General features: G+C 40.2%; 2 protein-coding genes across 4 annotated transcripts; one reads left to right on the top strand and one right to left on the bottom strand.

Annotated features, from left to right (window-relative positions):
• Nucleotides 1–1,498: 1,498 nt before the first annotated feature.
• Nucleotides 1,499–14,470, bottom strand: LOC124051667 (calsenilin-like). Of its 3 annotated transcripts, XM_046375255.1 has the most exons (10): nucleotides 13,834–14,470; nucleotides 10,067–10,241; nucleotides 6,325–6,327; nucleotides 5,227–5,351; nucleotides 3,862–3,931; nucleotides 3,559–3,629; nucleotides 3,319–3,426; nucleotides 3,112–3,216; nucleotides 2,951–3,013; nucleotides 1,499–2,867 (listed from the first exon to the last, which is right to left on the bottom strand). In XM_046375255.1, the coding sequence occupies exons 1-10, from the start codon at nucleotides 13,837–13,839 to the stop codon at nucleotides 2,820–2,822; spliced, it is 774 nt and encodes a 257-aa protein (XP_046231211.1). In that variant the 5' UTR covers nucleotides 13,840–14,470; the 3' UTR covers nucleotides 1,499–2,819. The 3 variants fall into 3 exon arrangements, with proteins under 3 accessions (XP_046231211.1, XP_046231212.1, XP_046231213.1); XM_046375256.1 differs by lacking the exon at nucleotides 6,325–6,327; XM_046375257.1 differs by lacking the exons at nucleotides 6,325–6,327; nucleotides 10,067–10,241; nucleotides 13,834–14,470 and adding an exon at nucleotides 6,629–7,208.
• Nucleotides 14,471–19,232: 4,762 nt separating this feature from the next.
• Nucleotides 19,233–23,488, top strand: trim69 (tripartite motif containing 69). Its single transcript, XM_046375249.1, has 6 exons — nucleotides 19,233–20,141; nucleotides 20,614–20,709; nucleotides 21,025–21,258; nucleotides 21,891–21,913; nucleotides 22,001–22,116; nucleotides 22,219–23,488. The coding sequence occupies exons 1-6, from the start codon at nucleotides 19,500–19,502 to the stop codon at nucleotides 22,761–22,763; spliced, it is 1,656 nt and encodes a 551-aa protein (XP_046231205.1). The 5' UTR covers nucleotides 19,233–19,499; the 3' UTR covers nucleotides 22,764–23,488.
• The last annotated feature ends 8 nt before the right edge of the window (nucleotides 23,489–23,496 follow it).

Raw genomic sequence — 23,496 nt, 5'->3', positions numbered from 1 at the left:
GAGGTCGTGATCCTGGAGCGGCAGTCCTTTGTCAAACCACAACACTTGGTACCAGTATTGTTTCCACACCGACATCCACTCAACAACAGCAGCTCCACCCCAAAACAAACCCTGCTTTGCTATTGGTTCTAGATCAATAATACAGTACAGGTTGAATGATTTTAGCTGATGGTGACATTTCACATACAGTTACTTTTCTCCCATTATTTTCCAAATGCAAAGGCTAGGCCTGTTTTCTATCACGGGTCTGCAGCAGTTCCCCCTGTTTATTCGCACTTCCTCTTAGACATTAAAAGCTTACATGTTTATGCCAATATGATTCTAATGCTCAGCAGTGGTTAGGGCATTTGTTTGTCTCCCGTATGTTAATCTGGACCTTATTTACAAACTAAACTTTAAACCCTTTAACTAGAGGGATGGTCTGTAGGAAGAGGGAGACAGTCAAAGCACAACAAGAAGAGTTAATGTCAAGATAGTGAATCATTCACGCAAGTTTAACAAAACATTATTCTTTTTTAGGATTCATTTGCACTGATTCTTTTATTTTATGCCTAATTTCATCATAATATGTAAAGTACATGTAAACTGGTTTTCAGGTCTTAAAAAATGCATGACGACCTCCTAAATCCTCAAACACCCCATAGGCCTGAGAGCAGTTACGGTCATTTTCTGAACAAAAGCATCTACTTTACAATTAAAATGCAGAAGAGAAACTATAAGAGATGTGTCAGACTTTTTAACCATGTGAAAAACACACTTTTTCTTATACATGGATGTATTCATTGAGCAGAGCAAGAGCGGAGTCAGTTACAGAACACACAGCCAGAATAAAATGTACAATCCCAGAAGTCAGAACCGGATGACTCTAACAGTTTTACCCCTTTTGTGTGACATATTAAGACTATGATGGTATGAAGTCTGGAGGTTGTATAACAAGAGAGATGATTGTTCAGAAAAGACTGGTCAAAATACAACAACATCTGGAATATTCCTTTAGGCCAAGTCAAAAGAACTGTGAAGTTTTGCTTTGTGTCATGAGAACAGAAGCTCCTCTTGAGAGCACAACTTTGGATAATTGTCAGTCTGTTCAGCATCACTCTTTCAGTGGCATAACACACTGCATTTTTCATATAACTGGATGAATATAGCAAGTTATATAGAACAATTTAACTGCTTTTATTTGAATTTTTTTTAGTTACATAACTTCAAATATAATGCAACGCATTTGGTGGAGTCATTTCCTATACAGTAAAAATTTGTATTGGTTAAGTGGACATCACATTGTATCCCAACTTTGCATGTTGTCCATTCAAACTGGTACAGGATGCAAACAAGATAAAAACTGCATGTGGACACATGACACAAAGCCACACTTGAAGGAATTTTCCACAGCCAGTTTTTCCGGAACAATCATCTCACAGAGCTCGGCCTCAGATCCTCAGGCAGGGCTCTGCTGACATTTGACTAAATGACTTCTCAGAAACTTTAAACATTTTTTTCCCCAAAAGCAGACAACAGGAGAGGATATGAATGAAAAGTTTATTGTAATTGTGGGAAGGAGAGGGCAGGGAAGTGGATATCACGGAGTGGAGGAGCGGCGCAGGTTTGCTGACAGATTGAGGCAAGACAATGACAGCAGGCACTAGCAGGTTCTAAGCACAAAGGTACACAAAGCAAATTTAGCAAATTAATGAGGAGAACACAACAAAAAGTTACTCAAGTGCAAAAAAAAAGGAAAGAGCAGTTGATAGAGCATGGCCACTAGCTGGTGCAGTCATCTGACAACAAGTGGAAGATGTACTGAATTTAAAGAAGAGTCTGATGAGCAGGTGGGAACAGGTGTGGAGAACCACCAGGTGCTGAGGATTAGGAAGCAACGCCCAACAAACACACACACACACACACACACAGTCGTGTTTCCATCATTTTCTGGTTTAACCACCGCTTAACCATAACAGTAAACTTATTTTACTTACTTATCCCAACCCTAACCTCAACCTAACCTTAAAACAAGTCTTCACATTAAAATTTAATGATTTATGTTGTGGGGACTTGGGTCCAGATGGGTCCTCACAATGTGACTGTGGACACAGACTGCTGTCCCCACAGCTCAACAGCACAACAAGTGTCATGGCCTGAGCCGTGACGCTGAATTCATCTTCAATTTGAGCATTATTTTAGGTATAAGATGATTTTTTTTTTTTCATCATTCTTGAAATGTTTTAATCTTGCTTGAACCAGTTAAGTGACTTTAATCATAGTATAAAAAATGTAAAAAAAAAAAACAAGGTACAAGGTATTCAATGGAGTTATTATGTTATGTGAAGGTATATATTTATTCCAGCAGTTTTTGGTTCGATGTTACGATGACTGGGTGTCACATTTCACTCAAAAATTAGAAACATAATTATTTTCTTTACAATATAATACAGTAACAAAGTATCCTCATTTGCCAAGTTTCAGAGTGGTCAAAGATAAAACTTTGTGTTTGTGTCCAATGTTGTTTACATCGCATGCGTTTATTGGCAATATATTGGCAAGCACTCATGCTCATCTGGTAATTTCACATTTCCTGCATGTGCAGAATTAACACTGTCATGCAACATTTCTTCTTCGAGTGATTTGGTGAACTCTGCACATTTTTCTGCATCAAACAATTTGACAGGGAAAACAAAGAGTGTTTGCCAGATTGTAGTGAAATCTAACCAATGTTTTGCTTGACCCAGTTTTTCTTCCAGGATGATTTCAGTTGTTTCAGGCCAGAAGCTTGCAATCAGAAGCACTACGCAGCATTACTGATTCACGTTCTTCTACAGAAACTAAATGACATTCTCAAAGAGCTGCATGGAAGCCATGATATTTTCATCCTGTTGAGAAAATAAAACAGATGCAAGAGAAAATTGGTCAGTCATTTGGTTAGTCACTTTAGTCAGTTTGATGATAGGTTTACCTTTTGGCAAGTTTCTATAAATTCATCAATCGTCACCACTCCATCTCTGTTCCGATCCATTTTCTGGAAAATGTCAGACACATGAAGGATCCAGTAATATACAGTATAATCAGTTTGCATTGATTAGGCTGTGTGGTTTAGTAGTTGCAGAGACAACAAACCTGGAAGAATTTCTCCACATGCTCATAGGGGGAATCATCTCGTACGCTTGGTAAGGTGTACCTGCCCATCATGTCATAAATGGAGGTCATTATTGCCATCATTTCCTGCAGGAAAACCAGAGACACACAGTACACACATCTGCAGAAAGGAGGACATTGCAACAGAGTGTATTCTCAAAAAAATGAGGATTTGTTTGTTGGATATACCTCTTTAGTAATGTAGCCATCTTTGTTGATGTCATACAGATTGAAGGCCCATCGCAGTTTCTCTGTTACAGAGCCTCTAAGCAACACAGATAATCCTATTACAAAGTCCTGTGAAAGCAACACAAAGTTTAAATTGGCTTTCTACAAACAAAAATCTTTGTACTCAAACATAAAACTAAACTCCTGCCACATGTGATGAATGACCACAGAATAAAAACATGCAGTCCCAAGTGAACTCACTTCAAACCGGATGGAGCCACTTCTGTCCATGTCAAATGCATTGAACAAGAAATGTGCATACATGGTTGCATCTGAGAACACATAAGAGCAATTGTTTAAGTGCAGTATTTATTCTACAAACTTTTCTTACATTATAATGTCTAATACATTTTTTCATGTTTTCTTCTGATCTGATGCCATTCAAATATTAATTAAAATGTTTGTTTTAATGAAGATTTACCACCTTAATTCTCATTACTCGAACATTGTGAAATTGATGTATGAAATCTAAACTAAACAATTTGCACTAGTTTCACCCTGTACCTCCTTGAGGGAAGAACTGTGAGTAAATGCTTTTGAAAGTTTCTTCATCCACAAGCCCACTGGGACATTCCTGTTGAGAGACAAAAACATTTATATCATTCAAGTCAGTGCTTATAAAGCACATTTCCTAATGTTGATCTGTCGCAGTTGAGCAGCACAATACAGTGTTGGCAAAATATCACTCATGCCTGATGAACCAATTTTCCCCTTAATAACATTTAGTTAGTTTTACTGATGTTCTGTCATTGTATCATACTGTGCAGATACATTCCCCAACTGCAGTACAGAAATGAGGCCACTAGAGGGCAAAAAGCAGGATATCCAGAAGCCTGATTATCTGCACAGGCCTTTTAAGACTTTTATTTTCTATTATATTTCACAAAGCAGCTACCACAGCGTAGTACAGTAACGAAGAGCTTGGTGGCACATATGTTCAAGCTAGTGTAACAGGTTCTTATATCTTGATTCAGTTGAAATCAAGGGACAATGTAAAGTGATACAAAGGTACTGTATGCAGACTTCATTAAAGTTTTGTTTACACTGACCATTTCTCACCACAGCTCATTATGTGCATTGTTAAGGCCTCGGAAACCGTTATACTTTAAGTTTAAAAGCCTTTAAAGCTTTGTTTACATTGTTTACATCAGCTTGCACTCTTCTTCTTCTCTTTAATGGCACTTGTTAACTTGAATTGCACATTACCATCATTAGCTGTCGATATGCATTACCTGCCTCTACAGTCCGCAAGCATACGTATCATGTCACTCATACACTTGTGCATGTGTGTCCTTCTGAAAGTTTTGGTAGCACACAAAGGTTTAACAATAGAGGTAATATATAAAACTACAGATTTTCACTTTTTCAATTGATGGGCTGACTGAGCCAAGCGTAAATCTTTAATTTCACATTGTATACTGATGCAATAAAACAAATTTTCTGCACCAAAAGCATGGATAAAATATTTACTTGAATAACAACTGCATGGCAAACATATATTTTATGACCAAAAATATGTGGACACCCCTGCTCCTGTTCTGATCTTTTTCCTTTCTTTTCTTTTTTAAAATGTAAATTACTGCATGATTTTTACCTCTTTAAGAATGTGAAATTATATAAATAAAACAATTTACTCACACACTCTCATGCACAGCTATATACATGCACAAAATATTCCATACAATGTGCTTACACCCAAACCCCACTCTGTCATCCATGACATAACTTCTATCCTGAGATAGTGGCAACATGCACAAGAGCTTTCTGCGCAGTCATGTCTAATTATGTGTCATCTCTAAAATCCAAGCTTTCAAATCAAGATGAGAATTTATTTTGATGAACAGCTAACTGTGCTGATTGTTTTCATACATTTTTGAAGCCTCTGTAAAGTGACTGAAGCTCCTTCCGGGTGAACTGTGTCTGTGCTTGGAGCTGGTCGAGGCCTTCGGGTTGGTGACGCACCATGGAGAGTTCAAGGTCACTGTCACAGCTGTCTGTCAGAGGGAAACAAAGAAAACAAGGGGGGGAGAGGGGGAGGAAGAAAGGAGGGAGAAAATAGAGGTAAGGCAAGAACTAAAGAAAAAGAAGTGAGGGGTGGGTTGGAGCTGAAAATACTAAAAAGCCAAAATAGATGGGAGGCAGAAAACTAAAAATGATTACCATCTTTACACCAACAAAACATAAATTTGAAAATAAAAATGGAGGGGTTTAAGTAGGAAAGGTAAGACAAGGAAATGGGTGGGAGATAAAAAGGGAGTACAGTATTGGATAAAAATGACGAGACAGAGGAAAAGATGTATTGCATTTGTTGATAGAGAAGCATGGGATATAATGAGTAAGAGCAACTTGAAACTTTAAGAAATAGTGACAGGAAGAAATTAGTGCAGTGAGGGGAACTAAGCAGATAATTAGCAGGCAAAAAACGAACAAATAAATAAATAAATAAGGAAAAAAGACCTTTCTAACTGAAAATTGAGATTTTATTTTTGTTCAGTCACTGGTCACATTTACAGCAAAAGTAGTACCCAAATTCCTGCTTAAAGAACTTAAAGTGCTATTTCTTTTTGCTCCATTATGAACTTTTTGGAGGTCACTATTGTCTATAGAGAGAACACAAATTTCATATTCAAGAAAATGCTTGAAAACAAATATAGGAAGCAAACAGACAGTGATTTTAGACACAGACTTTGCCTTACTATAAAATCGCAGCTGTCACTAACACTGATGCTGAAGTTTCTTTTAGGTGCACCAGTCAGCCAGTGTCCCTAGTTAATCTTCTCAGTAACATCTGTGTTTGACAAGTCTCCGTGTCCGCCATGAAGACGGGATATTACTAAAGTAGTCAAAGAGACAAAACTGACAAGTTTGGTTAAAAAAAAGATTCAAGGGGGAGAAGATTACACAAGCGGCTGGGATAAAACGAAACAAAACAACAATGTACAGAGGAACATCACCGGTGCTACTCACCATCTTTACAAGAACAAAACACAAGTGGGAAGTTGAGAAAGACCAGGAAGAGATGGAGGAGAGGTGGTGAAGAAATGAGAGGGGAAGAAGAAAGTCGCAGACTGTTAAAATATTTGACTTTTTAAGAAGAGATTTAAGATTTAATTTTACAGCTGTAGTTTGCAGCCATTTTAAGTTATTGTAACAGTCATAAAAATCAACTAACAAAAATGCTTGACAAGATTATTGTTCTAACACTATAAAGAACATTTTAACATATAAACATCACGACTGAACTTTGCCATACCTGCTCTTTATGGCTTACCTTCCAGTGACAAGGGCTCCCAAATCCCAAACTGTTTGAGCACAACAATAAACAGTCCAATGACAACAACAATGGCAATGACTTCCATGCCATCGAGTCCCATTGTTTCTTTGCATTAGATATTGCTTAAGCAGAATACTTATTGCTAATGAATCTGAATCTGAACTGCTTGTGTCATCACAAATATCATCTGCCGCCAATCATCTCCTTCATCGAGCCACTTCCTTTTTCCCAGCGTTTTTGTGCTGGGGTCAGCTATTATACTCACTTAAACGGGACCCCTGACCTAAACCACCAGTTAGAGAAAAAACAAAGCTAACAGATTGACTTCATAACATCCTCCTTTAGGTAAACAAGTTCAAAATCCATCAGGTGCGCTTGCACCAAATGATCAAATTCAGTGAGACTTAATTCCCCCAAATTATCCAGAACTATCGCCACTCGCAAACGATCCATCTCTGTTCCCACTCGCAGGCATTTTACGTCCTGTCCAGTTTGTTTGAGAATCTCTGCAACAACTCCATCAACTCAGGGGCTCCACCCCCACTCACTCTATCTCCTCTCACTCTGTCCTGAGCTCTGTGTGTGTGTAGGGGGGTTATTACTGAAGGAATTTCTTTACTAATAGTCTCTGATTGACAGTCCACGCAGCCTTTATTTGCTCAGTCATTTCAAGGATGCAAAGCTGTAAAACCAAGCATTGATCCACATTCGCTGATGGCTGGGATATGAACAGCACTTACAATAAAGGAGGCTGCCCTGCCCTGTGTGGCGCTGCTTGTGTCTACCAGGTCGTTCAGCAATATACGCAGTCAATAATTCGGGAGGATTCACTCAGAGCTGAAAAACATTGAGACCACAGTGACTGTAAAATAATTGTAGTTAAGAATAGTAAAGTTGGATTGAATTATATCTGTGCTGCAAAGGCGACCTGCACGCCTCAGAGGCCAAATCTGTAAAATGCTCCACATGGCGTACATGCAGTGCTCTGAGAGTACTCCTCGTCCACAGACAAGTCTTACTTCTTAGGGCACGAGGGAGTCTCTGTGTGATTCTGCTGTGTTGGAGGTCAAATAAGAGCAACAAAGATTATGAGTATAGTTCACAACTGATGACTCTGCACAACATAATGGACTCAGTTTGAGGGAGGAGAGGAAATCAATTGTTGAGAGCTTAAATATTGGTCTTAGAACAGGGGAAGAAAGTGAGCCAGAAATGCATTTGGATAGCCAGGGAGGGTTTATGTGAATGGACTCGTCCTTAATATCTGAGTTAATCCAGTACTGAAATAACTAATGAACTGGGGATAGTGCTGCTCCAAAAATACAAAAGAAACATATACTATGGTCGCAACACCCCTCAAGAGCTGTGTGACAAATGCCTTCATACAGTTACAAAATTTTGTGCCAAAATAGGTCAGCATATGAGACAAAATGGAAAGAAGAAGTAGTAGCATTAAGATGTTTTGTGTTTTTGAAGTGCTGCTCTCTCAGCTCACACTGTAAGTTGTTGTCCCATTCACTCATAGGAAGTGCACCTCACATTGGAAGATAATGAGGCTGCAGGGTGTAAACTGTGAGATCAGAGGTGACAGATTGTTCAATAAAATGCTGCAACTAGTTATCCTTTGAGTTTGATGTTTTTGATCTGTGGGTTATTCCTTCCTCACCAGACAGAGACACACTCAGCCATTAAAACCAACATGCAAGATGTATGAGCTCATGTGGAAACACGCCTGCCATAAAAATAATGCAGCATTATACTGTTTAATGCACTGTAAGTGCTGAGCTATCCCTGTTCTTCTATTAAATACAGACAAGAGCGAGGTGGCTTAAGCCTGCAGAGATGCAGACAGTGCATCCATCAGTCTCACCATCAGGTTTTAATGACTGCAGTGAGAGCAGCATTACAGCTCAGAGCATGAGGCCATCAATGAAAAAAATATCACGCAAGTTCTTGTCACACAATTAAACACCTTAACTTTGCTCGCACTCTCAGTATTTTTGTCTTAGTGCACTTTTTTAGGTCTTTCATTGAGTTTGGGTATTTTGTTTTTCTGGCAAGAAATGACCTCTAGAGAGGCTACAGACAATATTCTTTTTTTTATCATTACTAACACCAAGTCAGATCAATTAATTGTGCAAATTAATGTCACAGTTCTTAGATTATGAGAGGAAATTCAAATAATCCCTTTAGGGCTGAAGATGTTTAGTGAAAACAGAACAGATTTGTCTCCTGTGGGTGAGTGTCATGTTAAAACATTGGTCTACCAATGTTTAGTGTTGGGTAAACTGAAAGGCTATTATTAGCCACTGTGTTACTCTCACTTTCATAATATGTACATAATATGGTGTATTGCTTTCTTGAAGAGAAAATCCACCTTTTCTTGCATGATTTTTAAAAACAATGTTTGGAATATTTGCTTCTCTGAGAGCGTGTCTCTCTGTTAGGTTGTTCTGCATGAAGTACACCTGTACAGGAGGCAGTGCAGACAATATGTAGAGACAGTGTTATAATGTCTGCAGATCACTAGATGGCGATCAAATTGAGGAAATATGCTTGTTGAGTTGGCAGAATGCAGTTTTAATAGTTAAAGATAGGGTTCAATCCTAACGGATATATATTTAAAAGCATAATAAATAGGAGATTGAGACCATTTCTTCACTGATGTCCAAATTAGGAATGGGATATATTTAAGTTGTGTAGTGTACCTGTTTTACAGGAAAAATACTTCAGCCATCAGAGCATTTGTTTCATCAGTGTGATGTCCGAGGCACATGCCCATCTGTCTGTTGGCATAGAGAGAGAAGTCAGCGGTAACCAAGTCTGCATGATGGCAGCAGGTCATTTCCGGAAAGAGCAGAACAGAGATTTTGTCTGCTTGTCACAGCCAAATTAAGGTATCAGTAGGGAAACTGATCTAACAATTCAAAGAGATTCCACATTAATAAGGAAATCTTGTCATCTTTCTTTGACAGCTCGAACAAACATCTGCCCTGCCTGTCAAGTGACAGTTGGATGAACTTTGGCTGGCAGGCTTGCAGGGCAATGTCAATAATTTAGACAAACCAAGAAAGTGGGGGCATGTAGGTGCAGTCAGTCAGGAAGTCAATCTTAAGAGTGTGCCACTTCTTCTTTTGTGATACAACTACGATACACTGATACAACAGTGATGACATGAAGTGATTAGATTCTGAAATGAAGTGGTATTTGGTGGAAAAGTCTGTGCTATAAACACTGAATAGGGGGAAGAACATTTACAGCAAATGGGAAGATGCTTTAAAATTCATGCATTCTGGAGTGCAGGAGAACGAAGATCCGTACTCCTGCTTTGCTCTGTCCCTCTGCTTTCACACACAATCATGTATATATTTAATATACTGATGAATAGGGTGGTAGCCTGTATGTTAGCCTATGTGCCTCTTTATTTGCCTGTACCTGGCCCTTGTTGCGTGGTGCTGGCGATGATCCACTTGACAAGACAGCACTTCATCAGAGATTTACGGGAGAACCGTGGTTTCTGCCATTTGGAGCCATCTGTTTGTGCGCTCGGGTTTGGATCTTTCCCACTGGCATCAGGCAGCAGTCCGCCATCCACTGCCTTCTCGTCTGCCTGAAGAAGACAGAGAAAAACAACTGTCATCTGAAAGAGACAAGAGAAGCTCTTTGCACACACAGAAGGAGATGTCATAGTGTTATATGGTGAAATGTAGTAAGGCTCTTGTGACAGCTGGACCAGCAGCACATGTTATATTTAGACATTCAGATGGCTGGTGAGCAGATGTATGGATGAACAGATCAATACCTCAGTAATCAATATGGCAATACTCAAACGCTGCTCATTCGACATTTAAAAGTGTTGATTACAAAGATTTATCCATCTTTCTGTGGCTGCAAGGCTCTTGGCTGTGCGACTGTATAATTTAACAGAAATTGTCCTTGCCAACTAAACCACAGATGTATTTCTGTTCTGTTCGAATTGCATTATGGAACTTTGGCCTTTGCTCACATAACTTTTGGTGGCCATTTTATCCAACTGTTTGCAGTTCGTGCGGTCAGTGATTTAATGGAAAAAACTAAGAGACTGTTTTACTGGCAGCATTGGTCTGGTTCATGCAGCTGGTACTTTGGGACTTTCTTTGGATGTTAATAATATTAGCTAACATAAACTACTTCATAACACCATTGTCATAGCTAAATTATTAACCAGCAGTTGGTTTGGGAAATGAGAAAGCTTTGTATGAGATGATCTTTGTAACTGAATGCAAATGAGCACCAGCTGGCCATGGCCCACTCCCCCATCCTGTATGACAGTATTTGTGAATTCACATTTCTAATTTCGGTGTTTCTTCCTGGTTGGAGCTTTATGAACAACTCAAACAATTAATATACCCCACCACCACCACCACCTTCACTGTGTGTCCCTGTCGACCACAGGTTGTGAAAGTGGTAGCAAAAACATTCATCTCCTCCAGCCCCATTTGTGTATAAAAGCTACCTGTTTTATGGAAATTTCAAACAAGTTTTTGTTCTATTGTAATTAAGCTAAGAGGTAAGGCTGTATCTACAGATTCTAATGTCTTATCCCACGAGTCAATGCCCTGTCGTTTTCATTAAAATGACAGGATCAGGTGCCAGGTGGAGAGAGAAGAAAGACTAAAGAATGACATTAAAGAATGAAGGGGATCGATGCTCACTTGGCAAGTGTTGTCTTTGTCTAGTCTCTGTTGGCAGCAGACTTTGTTTTACTTTACTGGGACCTTGAGGACACTTTGCATTTGGCCATTTTTTTGGCAAAGTGCCTCTCCAACGTCAGTGGCCTCAAATTAGTCATTTTCTGACTCCTTTCTCCTTCTCGTTCTCCTCTGGGTTGTAACTGAGGCCTTATCTGAGATGTTGTGCTTGTTGTTGCTATCCTCCAGTGTCTGCAGAAGTTCATCTGCAATGTCAACAGCCTCGTCTGCTTTGGTCTCAGTTTTCACCCTAAGGTCCCTCTCTGTTTGCAGTTGGTGGATTTTATTGAGTGAGAGCTTCTTGATTCCTTTTTGTTGCTTGGACTGCAACTGCAAGAAACTGGTCTGAATGGTCCCAGTACCATCATCAGGTCAAAACTTTTGATTCGTAACCAAATAAAATAGTTACTTTCACATTAGCAAGATGAGCAAATCTTAACACGGTAGCATGTTGAACTAAGTACATGAACATGGTTAATATTACACCTGCTAAACATCAGCTGTAAAAACACTGTCAACGTTTCTGAATCCAGTATTTCTGAAAATTCAGATATTTCTGAATTTTAGAGGTTCCATACTTTCAGACATATTTTAACACTGCAGCATCTGTTGTTATCTTTTTATGTATTACATGGATTAAGCAGTATTAAAGAAGCTTTAAATGTGCATAGTTTTCTTGAAGAAACTTCACAGTCACTTTCACTGTTATTGTACAATATCCTGCACACTGTGACATATTCAGCTTTTCTTTAATTTATTAGATTTTTCTTCTTTGTTCCTTTTGTTGTATGAATTTTTAGAAGCTCTTCTTCTTTTATTATCTCTGCAAAGTCTTTTCCTTCCTTGTGATAACAGGTTTTATAAATAAAACAGCTTTCTTTAAGAGACTGTTGTGGATGCAACGTAAAGAGTTTGCAGAGAGAAAATAGACAGAGCTCCCATCTGGGGAGCTCCTCTGTCATCCTGGTCCCCTACTTGAATATGAAGGGACGCCAGAGCGTACAGAACATCGAGAACGTTGCTCAATAATTCACACTCCTTAAAACTGCATCAATAAAAGATCAGAGTTGGCTGCCTTGTTGAGGTGAATGATGACCATGAGTAAAACACAGACAGACTGACACTTGATGTATCATACAAAAGCCACATAAACAGCAGATACTTGTACTGTACACACAGGGATGCAGTCACACTGAATCCTGTTAAAATACTAAAAAGTGGTTCTGTACTTATATGGAGGTATACAATTTTCCGAGGTATCTTATTAAGGATAACCGAATTATATATCAGACCAATCAAACAGTATCAGTTACACTAAATATAATTTCTGTGATTAGATGATGAGAAAATGGAGAAACTAAAAGATCTGCAGAGAATGTGATTCGGGGCTTCAACATCCAAAGCGTTGCATTATTAAAAGACCTGAGGCCATGTGTGCTGAGTAGTGAGATGCTCCCTGTGATCATCACTGTGAACACTGTGGGCGACCAACCTCCACTGATCATCACATATGTTACCTTTGTGAGCACACACACACACACACACACACACACTGCAAACACAAAGACGCAAGCTTTTATCTGCCAAGTCTCTTTCCTCCAGCCCCTCTTAAAGACGTGGATATTTCATTTCTTCTGCTGGGTTTCTGCTTTGGAGCTCGCATCCTTTGGCACCTGTGATGTTCCCGACCATTTTGGCCTGAAGTTACTCAGTCAGCTCAGTCAATGAAACACAACCATTAACATATTCTGTTAGCATATTCTCTTTAAAGTTTGAAATCGCCTTTATTCAAGTACTCCCGTTTTGAAGTATCCATATTTTACACGAGTGCTTCAATTCTATGTTATTTTATGCTTCCATTCCGCAAAATTTTTACTATTTGATAGTTTTAGTTACTTCGCAGGTCCAAACATTAAAAACAAAACACCAAAAAAAAAAAAAAAAAAAATGAAATGCATTGTGATTTTTATACATGGGACCTAACTGCATGTAAAGTTATTGAAGTTGGCTCGATCAGCCAGCTACAAAAGCAAAATGATGTTACTGCGGTAACAATAATCAACGTCATAATGTAATACATCATGTACTATACTATATAACACTTTGAAAGGAGCCATTCTGTATAATCAGTCCCTTTATTTGATATATACATATATATATATATATATATATGTATGGTTTTCTAACAGCAATTCTGTTGTACTTTTACTTGTGACTGAGTATTTTTATATTAAATTACTTAATGCATATGTAAAGGATCATAGTACGTAATCATACGTGTCTCATTAAAATGTGTTTTTCTCTCTAATGTTCAGCTAAGTTGTAAGACTTGCTGCTCATCTCATAGTTACTATACACAGTCAAACAGGTAGGCAATAAGCACATATAGGAATATTATCATAATTAGTTGCTGCGTATTCTAGTATTACTCCAGTAATAACTACATTAAAGTATAATTAATGGTTATCTTACCTGCATTGCGTCTGGAGTCGAGTCGCTGTTTTCAGAAAAAATCGCTGCAATCCTCCTCCTCTTCCTCCTCTTCCTCTTCCTCCTGCGCTCCTCAGGCGACCCTTCAGTGATGTGAGGGGAGGCAAGAAAGAAAAGGACTGTTTGAAGGAGGAGCAGAGCTGCTCAGACACACTGAAATGAGGAGAAACACTGAAAACCCATAATCGTCACCCGCCACAGATGACCGAAAGGACCCGAGGAGTCCAAAGTGCGTACACTACACAAGTTCTCACTGCAACAAGTAGAGAGGACGCAAACAATTTATATAGCGAGGTGTGGACGAGGCTCCTACATCGTGACAAATATTATTACAAGTACCAGACATATTATAACCTGCAGTGATCTCAGACAGGCGCTAACAGGCTGACTCTCCGAGGAAATTAAAAAGGGTTCCCGTGTTTCATACTTTCCAAATGGATTTGCTTTCTTTTAGCTCTCGGCTGTCTGTGTGATCCTGCTCGGATATGATCAAAATAATAACAGAAGGAGTATTATATTATTAGATTTGCAGTCCTCTCCATCAGCAGGCAGGACAAGCATGCAGGCTGCTCGTGACAACTTCTCACTTCTAGTCAGCAGCAGTTTGTTTGTCACTACATCAACATGCAAAACTGTACTTTTTGTGTTCAGTACAGAGTGGAATAATACTCATAATGTACTAAGGTATTCAGATAAGATCTTTTAGTACAGTAATAGTAACGTCAGTGTTTAAAAATACCAGTATTCAAATATTTATTATGTAGTGGTCTTCCTATATGAGGGTAAATGTATGTGGCTCATGGCTTTGTCCTTGCCAAATCACAGAAAACAACAAAACACTGACCGAGCAGGCTGCCTGTAGTTTTATTATGTGCCAGCCTCAAAATGACATCATGCTGCAAATTTGACACTAGAGCTCATTTTGCACTGTGCACCTGTTTCCAGCCACGGTTTCATATCAGCTCGAAGAGTAAATGAATACGAGTGCAGGAAGCTGCTTCCTGTGCCCAGAATATGCCCTGACATTGCCTCTGCATCAGTTTAAGTGCCTCTTCTCAAAGTCATGAACAGAAGGGTTTTTTTTTGTTTTTTTTAAATCTGTTTTCAGGGGAAATCTGAGATGAAGACCAACAGGGATGAAGAGAGAGAGAGAGAGAGAGAGAGAGAGAGAGAGAAAAGCGAACAAGTAAAAAAAGCAAAACAACAACAACAACAAAAAGCAAAATGCTAAATGAGCTTGCAAGACTGAAAATGTGAAACAAAATTATAAAAATTAAATCAGTGAATTTCTTGTTCGTTTACATAAGAGAATTCAGTTGTCATTTTATTGAAAACAATGTTTTCACCATCGTCACTAACATCATAAAAACTGCAGGAATTTAATATTTTTATACTGTCTGTCCTTGTGCCTCTTATCTTCATACAGGTCTGTCTCACTCCTGCAGACGCTGCTGTTATTTTTAGCCTTCCAAGTTCCAGAGAGCCTCCAGTTTCCCTGGTGCCTTACACATCAGCTCAGGGTTTAATTGAGGGTGTGTGTTCGGTGCAGATGTGCCTTTTGTGTGTGCATGTGTTCGTGCCTGTGTGGAAGGCAGTTTCTTTTATTTCTCTCGTCTCCTCATAAATGATGCATTTTTTTTTAGAATTTGCCACAAATATTCACATGCATGGCTGCACACGTTTGAGGACATATTCACACTTTGTGTTCAGCTGTGCCACAAATATCCACAGCTTCTCATTCTTCTGTATGATGAGAGACCTGAAAATAGCTTTGAATATAAAATGTAAAACCTCTCCAGGAGTTATAAAAGATATGGACATGATCATGTAAACAGCCTCATAGCAAAGATGACATTAAAGATTTCTTGTTGTTTACACTCTGCGGTTATAACTTTTTTCCCCAAAGGTCCAAACACAAAGCAAAAGTGTAGAAGGACCAAAATTAAAATCTCCACAGCTATCCAATAAACTAGACTATATAATGAAATACTGTGTAATGTTTTCTAAAATCTGACACAAAAATAAGAGTCTGCAGATGCGAAGACAGCTCAGACTAGAGGCTTGTGTGGTAATGTTATAAGTTTCGCGCATATTCCGTTAGAAAGCGTAAAATGTTAACGTCAAACTGGAATTTTAATGCAATGATGGCATTAGATGTAAAGTCAGAGGAAAGCGATCACGGTTCATCTTCAGGAGATCACGAATGTCTGCTTCATGTCTGTTGAGACATTTCAGTTAAAACAACAAACGTTAACCTCATGGTGGCGCTAGAGAAAAAGTCAGGGGATCTCCAAAGTCAGTAGGATTCATCTTGCGTGACGATGAACATATCATGTGTAAAATTGCGTGATAACTCGTCTGATAGTTGTTGTTGTTGTGCAGGTTAAATCTTTTGAATAAGACTACAGTTCTGCTTTAACAGCTACACGCTTACAAGACAACAGTAGATGTTTTCTTGCTGTAGCTCTCTGCACAGCTGCCATGAATGTTTTTCCACAAGGGTAACATTTGAAAAGCAGAAATTTATGCTTATTTTTACATTATGAAAATTTATCAAAATTCATTTAGTGTGCAGGTTCTCGACTTTTAAAGCTTCGTCTTTGGTTTTTGCTGCTGTACTGGAAGGTAGCCACTTCATTAACCCTCTGCTGCGCCACACTCAAGTTTCCCCTGACCCATGAGGCTTGCAGGAATCATAATGCTAAAGAATTTCAACAGCTTAATTAACTCAACAATGCTAATCTGCCCCCTGTGTTAATTATGTATGTGCAGCTCTGAAGATACTATGATGGTCACTTTTATTATGGACCACTGAAGGTTACAAGTTAATTACACTGTGTGTCGGCACTTCATTTCCATTCAACCTCATTGCATGTGGAATATAGTCGATAAACGTTTTATTTTACCTTTACATTTCTTTCTCTGCTGACTGCACATCATAACTAAAGCAATACAACCACATCGGAGCTTGATTTCTTGCAGGCAGGTTGGACTGGGTAGTTTCATACGGAGCAGTAACTGACATGCGTTCACCTCATCTAATATTTGACAGCTTCACATGCTGTAGGCACATACATGTTTGTGTAACACGTAAGCAACAGAATCACTGAGATGACTTTTCTTCTTCAGAGGACCTCCAATAAAACTGTGTAACCTCACATTTGGTGTGTGTTTTTGGGCTCTTTTTCTTTACTCATAAAACGTTGATATTTTTGGAGATATTTTCTTTTTACATAACAGCAACAGGAGTCATATCCATCCATCCATTTTCCATACCACTCATCCGTCAGGGTCACGAAGGGGGCTGGAGCCTATCCCAGCTGACTACGGGCAAGAGGCGGGATACATCCTGGACTGGGTGCCTGTCAATCGCAGGAATGACTCACAAAAATGGACAACCACACACTCACGCACTCACATCAGTGAGCAATGTAGTGTAGCCGGTTAACCTCGAGTGCCTGCTTTTGGGGTTGCGGAAGGAAGCCGGAGTACCAGGACAAAACCCATGCAGGCACAGGGGGAACATGCAAACCCAACACAGAAGGGCCCAGACCGGGATTCGAACCTGGAACCCTCTTGCTCTGAGGTGACAGTGCTAATTACCGCAAAATTTTTTTTCTGTAATATTTCTGTAATAACAAGGTTATATCAGCAGAACATAATTCTATTTATTTATTTATTTGGCTGCACATTAAAAGGATACAGTTATTATAAAAGGAAAATGTAAAGACATACACAAATGCACTTTTACCACAAATACTCAGAATAGAGTACATGCACATGAATACATTAAAGGCAGGTTAAAGGGATAGAAAGTTTGCTCGTTTGATTGCCATGTCAGTCCTCACAGGGTGGAGAAGGAATCTTTGTAATCTGTACACCTCTCCTTCATACCTGTTCAGCGCCGCAGACAGCTCCAGCAGCTCTGCAGCACCATGGACAGCGACGGAGTTCAAGTGTTCACACGATTACACATATTCATGAGGCTCGTGAGGCACAGCTGCAGCCCATCTGTTATCAGCCTCGATGTCCAGCCTGAATCTCAAGGAGAGGAGGGGAGGTGAGCTACTACTGGAGTCACTACTGCTGCAGCTGTCACACCTGCCTCATCTCTCCACAGGGTTATCTGTACCTGCTCCCTCACGCCCAGCTTTATGAGTTCCTCATCACTCAGCCTGGTCATGGTCTTTGCACAATGCACACAGAGCATAACACTTTTATAACACCTTTCCTTTATTTATCCATTGTACATTCATGTGTTTTCTTGCTGCTTTGTTAGCCCCTGGGAATGTGCTACTTACATTTTTGTGAATCATTAACTTATTAAATCTTGTCAATGTCAATTATTTATCTTTTTACTTTTGCTTTTCTGCATTGCAGATCAAAATGGCTGGTTTAACTTTTCAGGCAAACGTTGCATGTTTTACTTTCAATAATTACGATATAAATACCTGGTGTGGTCAGATTTTTCTCTCACTCTCAATGGTTTTCTGCTGTCTAATATTTCACGTTTGTTTAATTTTCAGTTTGAACACCAGGTGTCACTATTGTCCATAAGATACTGCTGCTGACCTGCATGGTGGTTTCTGGCTTTACTAATTTTCCCTCTAACAACTCAAACTGTCTGAATACTCTCCACACACCAGACAAGATGTTAAATGTGCTGTGTGTGTGTGCATGTGTGTGTGCCTCTGTCTCTCTCTCTGTTTATCCCCCTTCTCTCTCTCTCTCTGTCTCTCTCTCTCTCACACACACACACACATATTCATTCTTTTAATTAACATAATCCCAGTTTTACTTGCCTGACTTGTGATGTTCCAGTGCTCATTCAGAGGGTTCCTGCACTGACTTTACTGTGCTACAGTGAGATAAGCCTGATGTCATATCCCTGTAATATTTATATTAGAGTCTACAGTCATCATACAACTTTAATTAGCAAGTCACATAAAAAATTCCCAGCTCTGGTTTATTGGAGAGATTTTCCAGCCCTCTGGGACCAAGCTGTAGAAATCTGTTATAATGCCTAGAGGGGTACACAGGATACCTGCAGAATCTGTGTTTACCCATGGTGGGACTTTCTTCCTGTGGGACATTTTCTTTCTTTCTTTGTGTAAATCTCTTAATGATCATGTTTACCCTTCAGCAACAATGATTACTTACTTGGCAGAGCAGTTGCCATAAAAAGAAACAGGAAATCTGGTACCGCTCCCAGACGTTTTGTCAAACACACACACACACGTGTCCACTCACACATACATACACACACACACACATAGTCACATAAAATGGATTTACATTTTTCTGCGGTTACTCGATAGCAGATTAAGAGTTTAGTGAAGCAGGACCTTCTTGCAGTTACTGCACAGACTTCAACAAACAAACATGCCAAGGATTGAATATCCATGGTCCGCCTCCATTTCCTGACTAAGAAGTGTCGTCAGTCTGGAGGGAAAAGGGAGGCCCATTGAGATCCCTTCTATCTGCTGAGGATGTGGGAGGCTGAGGCTGCTTCTGCACCACCCCCTTCATTTCCCCACAATCAACAGGAAGACTGGAGGCCAAAGAGAGCAGCTACACTCTGCAGGAGAGGAAGGACGTAGAGATCCAGCTGTACAGTCAGAACAAAAGAAAACAATCAAGGCAAAGGAATGAGCAAGAATCAGAAAGAAGTGAAGAAAATCCAGTCAGTTTATCTGCAGAACTTGGAAAGACTAAACCAGGGGATAAAGCCAGACAAGAAAAGTTGGAAACCAAAGGAAGGAGACTTTGCTGTGCAAACAGGGATGGAAAAGCCACGACAGCCTCCCATAACTGGAAAAGTAACCAAAAGCTCAGCACATACACACAGAATCAGCAGAGATCTTACCTGCTCCATCTGTTTGGATCTTTTCAAGCAGCCGGTGTCCTTACCCTGTGATCACACCTTCTGCCAGGGGTGCATTGAGGGTTACTGGTCTGGTCCCCGGGGCCTTGGGCAGGGAGGCACAGGTTCTTGCCCTCAGTGTAGGAAGGTGTACCCCGGACCAAGCTACAGGCCAAACCGTATCGTTGCCAACATAGTGGAGAGCTACTGCAAGGGTCTGGAGGAGAGTGGCCCTGGACCCTGCCTGCAAGATGTTGGGGTGACAGACAGGGCTCCTGCTCCGGTCCCACGCTGCAGCAGACACAGAGAGGAGCTGAAGCTTTACTGCGAGGAGGACCAGGAGCTGGTGTGTCTGGTGTGTGGTCTCTCCCAGGAGCACAGAAATCATACCATGGTGTGTGTCCAGGAGGCTGAACAGAAGTACAGGGTGAGTTAAGCTTCATGTAAACGTCTGTGTATAGTAAAAGGCTTAACAGATATCAAGATCCTATAAATTATCTGTTAATGCTTATGCATTAGTGCTAACAGTATACAGTATATGGTCACTGTCTGCTGCCTGTAATGGTGGCAACTTACTTTCACTGCATCATATCTAAATGAACACTGACTAGTATTTAAAAAGTCCCTTTTTGTGGGTGCAAGTGATTCTCCTATTGCAGTTGCAGTATTTTCTTGTCTCATCTTCATCACTGCTGTGTGTCCTTGGTTTCACTTATGTGTGCAGATGAGTTAAAGGAAAAGTCAGTGCTAATTAGCTATGGCTATTTGTCATGTGTGAGGAGTTTTTAAAACTGTATCTATTTAACGTTTTGACTGCTAAACAAACAATTGAAAAGGACGTGACTGTATTTGAAGTAAGAAACAGGTCAGTTAATGATGTTGTGTCTCTGTCCCATCAGGCATCTCTGAACAGCACCATGGATTCCCTTAAAGCTGAGCTTAACACAGCGCTACAGTGTGACAGGGAAGCCGAGGACGAGGTCAAAAAGCTCAAGGTGAGGAGGAACACTTCCAAAACAAGACTTTAAGACACATATCATTATGCACATGCTTCAGTGGGTACTGCACCACTATGTCCAGTTACACCCACTTCATGTCTTAAAATCAGAAAAAAATTAATATATCTGCAAACAAATGTGATAATGCATATTGAAATGATGGATTAATTTATCTAGGATGTTTCTCCTGTACAAAAGAAGTACAACATTGCAAGGATTTTGTGTTTCCATCCTTGTGGTCATGCAAACATTGTAATTCTTGAGTAATGTAAAGCTAAGGGACAATGACCATCAATCCTCCACCTACTACAGGAGCACACTGCTGACCTAAAGCAGCGCATTGAGGCCCAGTTCAGCGACCTGCACCAGTTCCTGTACCAGGAGGAAAAGCTGCTGCAGGTGAAGCTGAAGACAGAGGAGCGAAGAGAGCTGATCCGCCTGGACGAGCACAAGGCTCTGCTGTGTGTGGAGATCTCTCGTCTACAGAGAGCTGTGCACGAGATAGAGGAAAAGCTGAAGGAGCAGGACCCGTTCACTCTGCTCCGGGTGAGTTCAGCTCGTATGATCTTCATACACGATGAATACAGTCCATCTGGATGTTATTAAGAGCATGATGAGTCAGCTGTGGGGATGATTAAGGCAAGAAATGCTGAGCTGTCGATTTCAAAATGTATTTGTTTCCAAGGTTATTAATATCACTTTGAAACTTTGAAAGAAGTAAATAGGTAGAATGTGGGCTGAAAAATAGTTTTAAACATCTTTCTTTTATGTATCAGAACTATGTTTCTGTGCTGCGATATCAGCATTAAAGGTTTAACAGAGGCCATATACATGTTGTTAATGCTGGTTTGCATGTTTTTAAGGGGTGAACTTTGACACGCTAGTAAAAAATTGAATAGTGCTGCTACTTTTTCTTGAAACAAAAGACTTGAGCGGTAAGTGGAGACAGGATGTAGGCCAGTGATCTCACCCGTTGATCTGGAGGATAAGGAGTGTAGTTCAGGAATAGGGCCACATTCAGGCCAAGGCTGTGGGACTTTCCCCCGGCCACAGGGTGGGATAGCGTGAGCTCAGACATTGATGTAATGTGGAAAAAGCTTTCTCTTCTTTCAGATACAGCAAAACTAATCACCAGTCTGCGTCTTGTTTCCTGTGTTTATACTTGTGTCTCTTTTCAGAGCATCAAAGTCCTCCTCCAGAGGTGAGTGTGGGAAAAAATTTTACAGATTGATCCCAGTTTTGTTTTTATTTTCTCCACTTACTGTTCTGACTATGCTTCTGTTGGCAGGCCTTCGCTGAAGTTTGAGAAACCTGCATTTACACCGCCCAGTCTGTGCGAGGGTCGGTTTGCAGGGCCCCTGCAGTACAGAGTGTGGAAATCCATGAAAGGAAGCATTTATCCAGGTACTTTAAGTGGTCTCCCTACTTTGCTCTCGTGTCCTTCTGCAAATGTAAAAATATCTTTTCTGAAATAAATCCTTTATTTTACATTTCTCCTGTTTTTAGTGCCAGCAGCCATCACATTCAACTCCAGCACAGCCAACCCTTGGCTCAGCCTGACCTCCTCCCTGACCTGTGTTCGTTACCAGACCTTTAACCACACCGTGCAGGACAACCCCAACAGGTTCAATGCTGCCCTGTCACTGCTGGGAAGCCAGGGCTTCACCCACGGACGTCACTACTGGGAGATTGAAGTCTACAGCAGCACAGTGTGGACTGTGGGGGTGGCGCGAGAGTCCGTACCCAGAAAGGGAGTCATCAAAGCCCTCCCGGCCAATGGCTTCTGGACTCTGTCCCTCTCTTACGGGATACAGTACATGGCTGGCACTTCACCCCCGAAGGTCCTGTCCCTGGAGGAGCCACTGGCCAGGATAGGGGTTTACCTAGACTACAAGAGGGGCCTGGTGTCCTTTTACAATGCAGAGAGCATGACACACCTGTACACCTTCAGGGAGACGTTTAAAGAAACGCTGTACCCTTATTTCAACTTGGGCTTTCTGGATAAAGTGCATGAAAATGAACCCCTCAAAGTTTTCTTACCAAAGATTTAAAAAGCTGTGTCAAAAGTACAACAAAAGTGTAAAAGGTTACAAAAGCCATGAAAAAAACAAGTGCACTTTCTAACATAGGTAGACACAACAGTGGGCTTATAATTGTGAAAAGCACGATATGTTAGAATCAGCTGTCCGTTAGAAACAGATAAATCTAAGTAGTAGGCCCTGTGGAATTATCTTGTAAACAAACAAAGGTTATGTTCATTAGCAAAATTGTTTCTTCTTTCCTGCCTTTGCTGGCATTGCAGCATGTCATCAGTAGACTGGATCTACTGCCACACGTCATCATTTTGGAGAAGCTCAGCTTCAGTGAAGAATGATAAACTGTCTTGTTACCTGAGTGTTGAGATCAACACGGTGCACTTTAATGGTTACTTCAGTAATTCAATAATCTTTCTTGTGCATGTTACACTAATACTTTCTAAAAAGTATCTTTATCACTATATACTGTGACTGTGATATGACATCATGCGTCAGATGCTTATATGGTGTCAGATCATACTAACGTTTTATTTGGTGCCTTCAAAGACTCTGGTAGATTTTTGATTGCAGAATGATTATAAGACATACATAATACATAATGGATACTTTGTACTCATGGTGACAGATGCATTGACTGTGACTGTTTACCTCAGCTGGTCTAAGGGCTGATGCACGTTAAGTAGCACCCAGCAACACACAGAATAACATGTGCAACACTTTAATAAAAACATATCTTGAAACCTTTTCC

The sequence above is a fragment of the Scatophagus argus genome, chromosome 20 (genome assembly GCF_020382885.2).
Source record: "Scatophagus argus isolate fScaArg1 chromosome 20, fScaArg1.pri, whole genome shotgun sequence".
Taxonomy (NCBI): Eukaryota; Metazoa; Chordata; class Actinopteri; family Scatophagidae; genus Scatophagus; species Scatophagus argus.
This window is presented reverse-complemented; position numbering and strand designations above follow the sequence as displayed.

Coding starts and splice junctions, on each gene's coding strand:
- LOC124051667 (XM_046375255.1), bottom strand. Junction 3,630..3,861: donor ACAGTTCTTCCCTCAAGGAG/GTACAGGGTGAA, acceptor ATGTGTTCTCAG/ATGCAACCATGTATGCACAT. Junction 3,014..3,111: donor ATGTGGAGAAATTCTTCCAG/GTTTGTTGTCTC, acceptor GACATTTTCCAG/AAAATGGATCGGAACAGAGA.
- trim69 (XM_046375249.1), top strand. CDS start 19,500: ATGAGCAAGAATCAGAAAGAAGTGAAGAAAATCCAGTCAGTTTATCTG. Junction 20,142..20,613: donor AGGCTGAACAGAAGTACAGG/GTGAGTTAAGCT, acceptor CTGTCCCATCAG/GCATCTCTGAACAGCACCAT. Junction 20,710..21,024: donor ACGAGGTCAAAAAGCTCAAG/GTGAGGAGGAAC, acceptor CACCTACTACAG/GAGCACACTGCTGACCTAAA.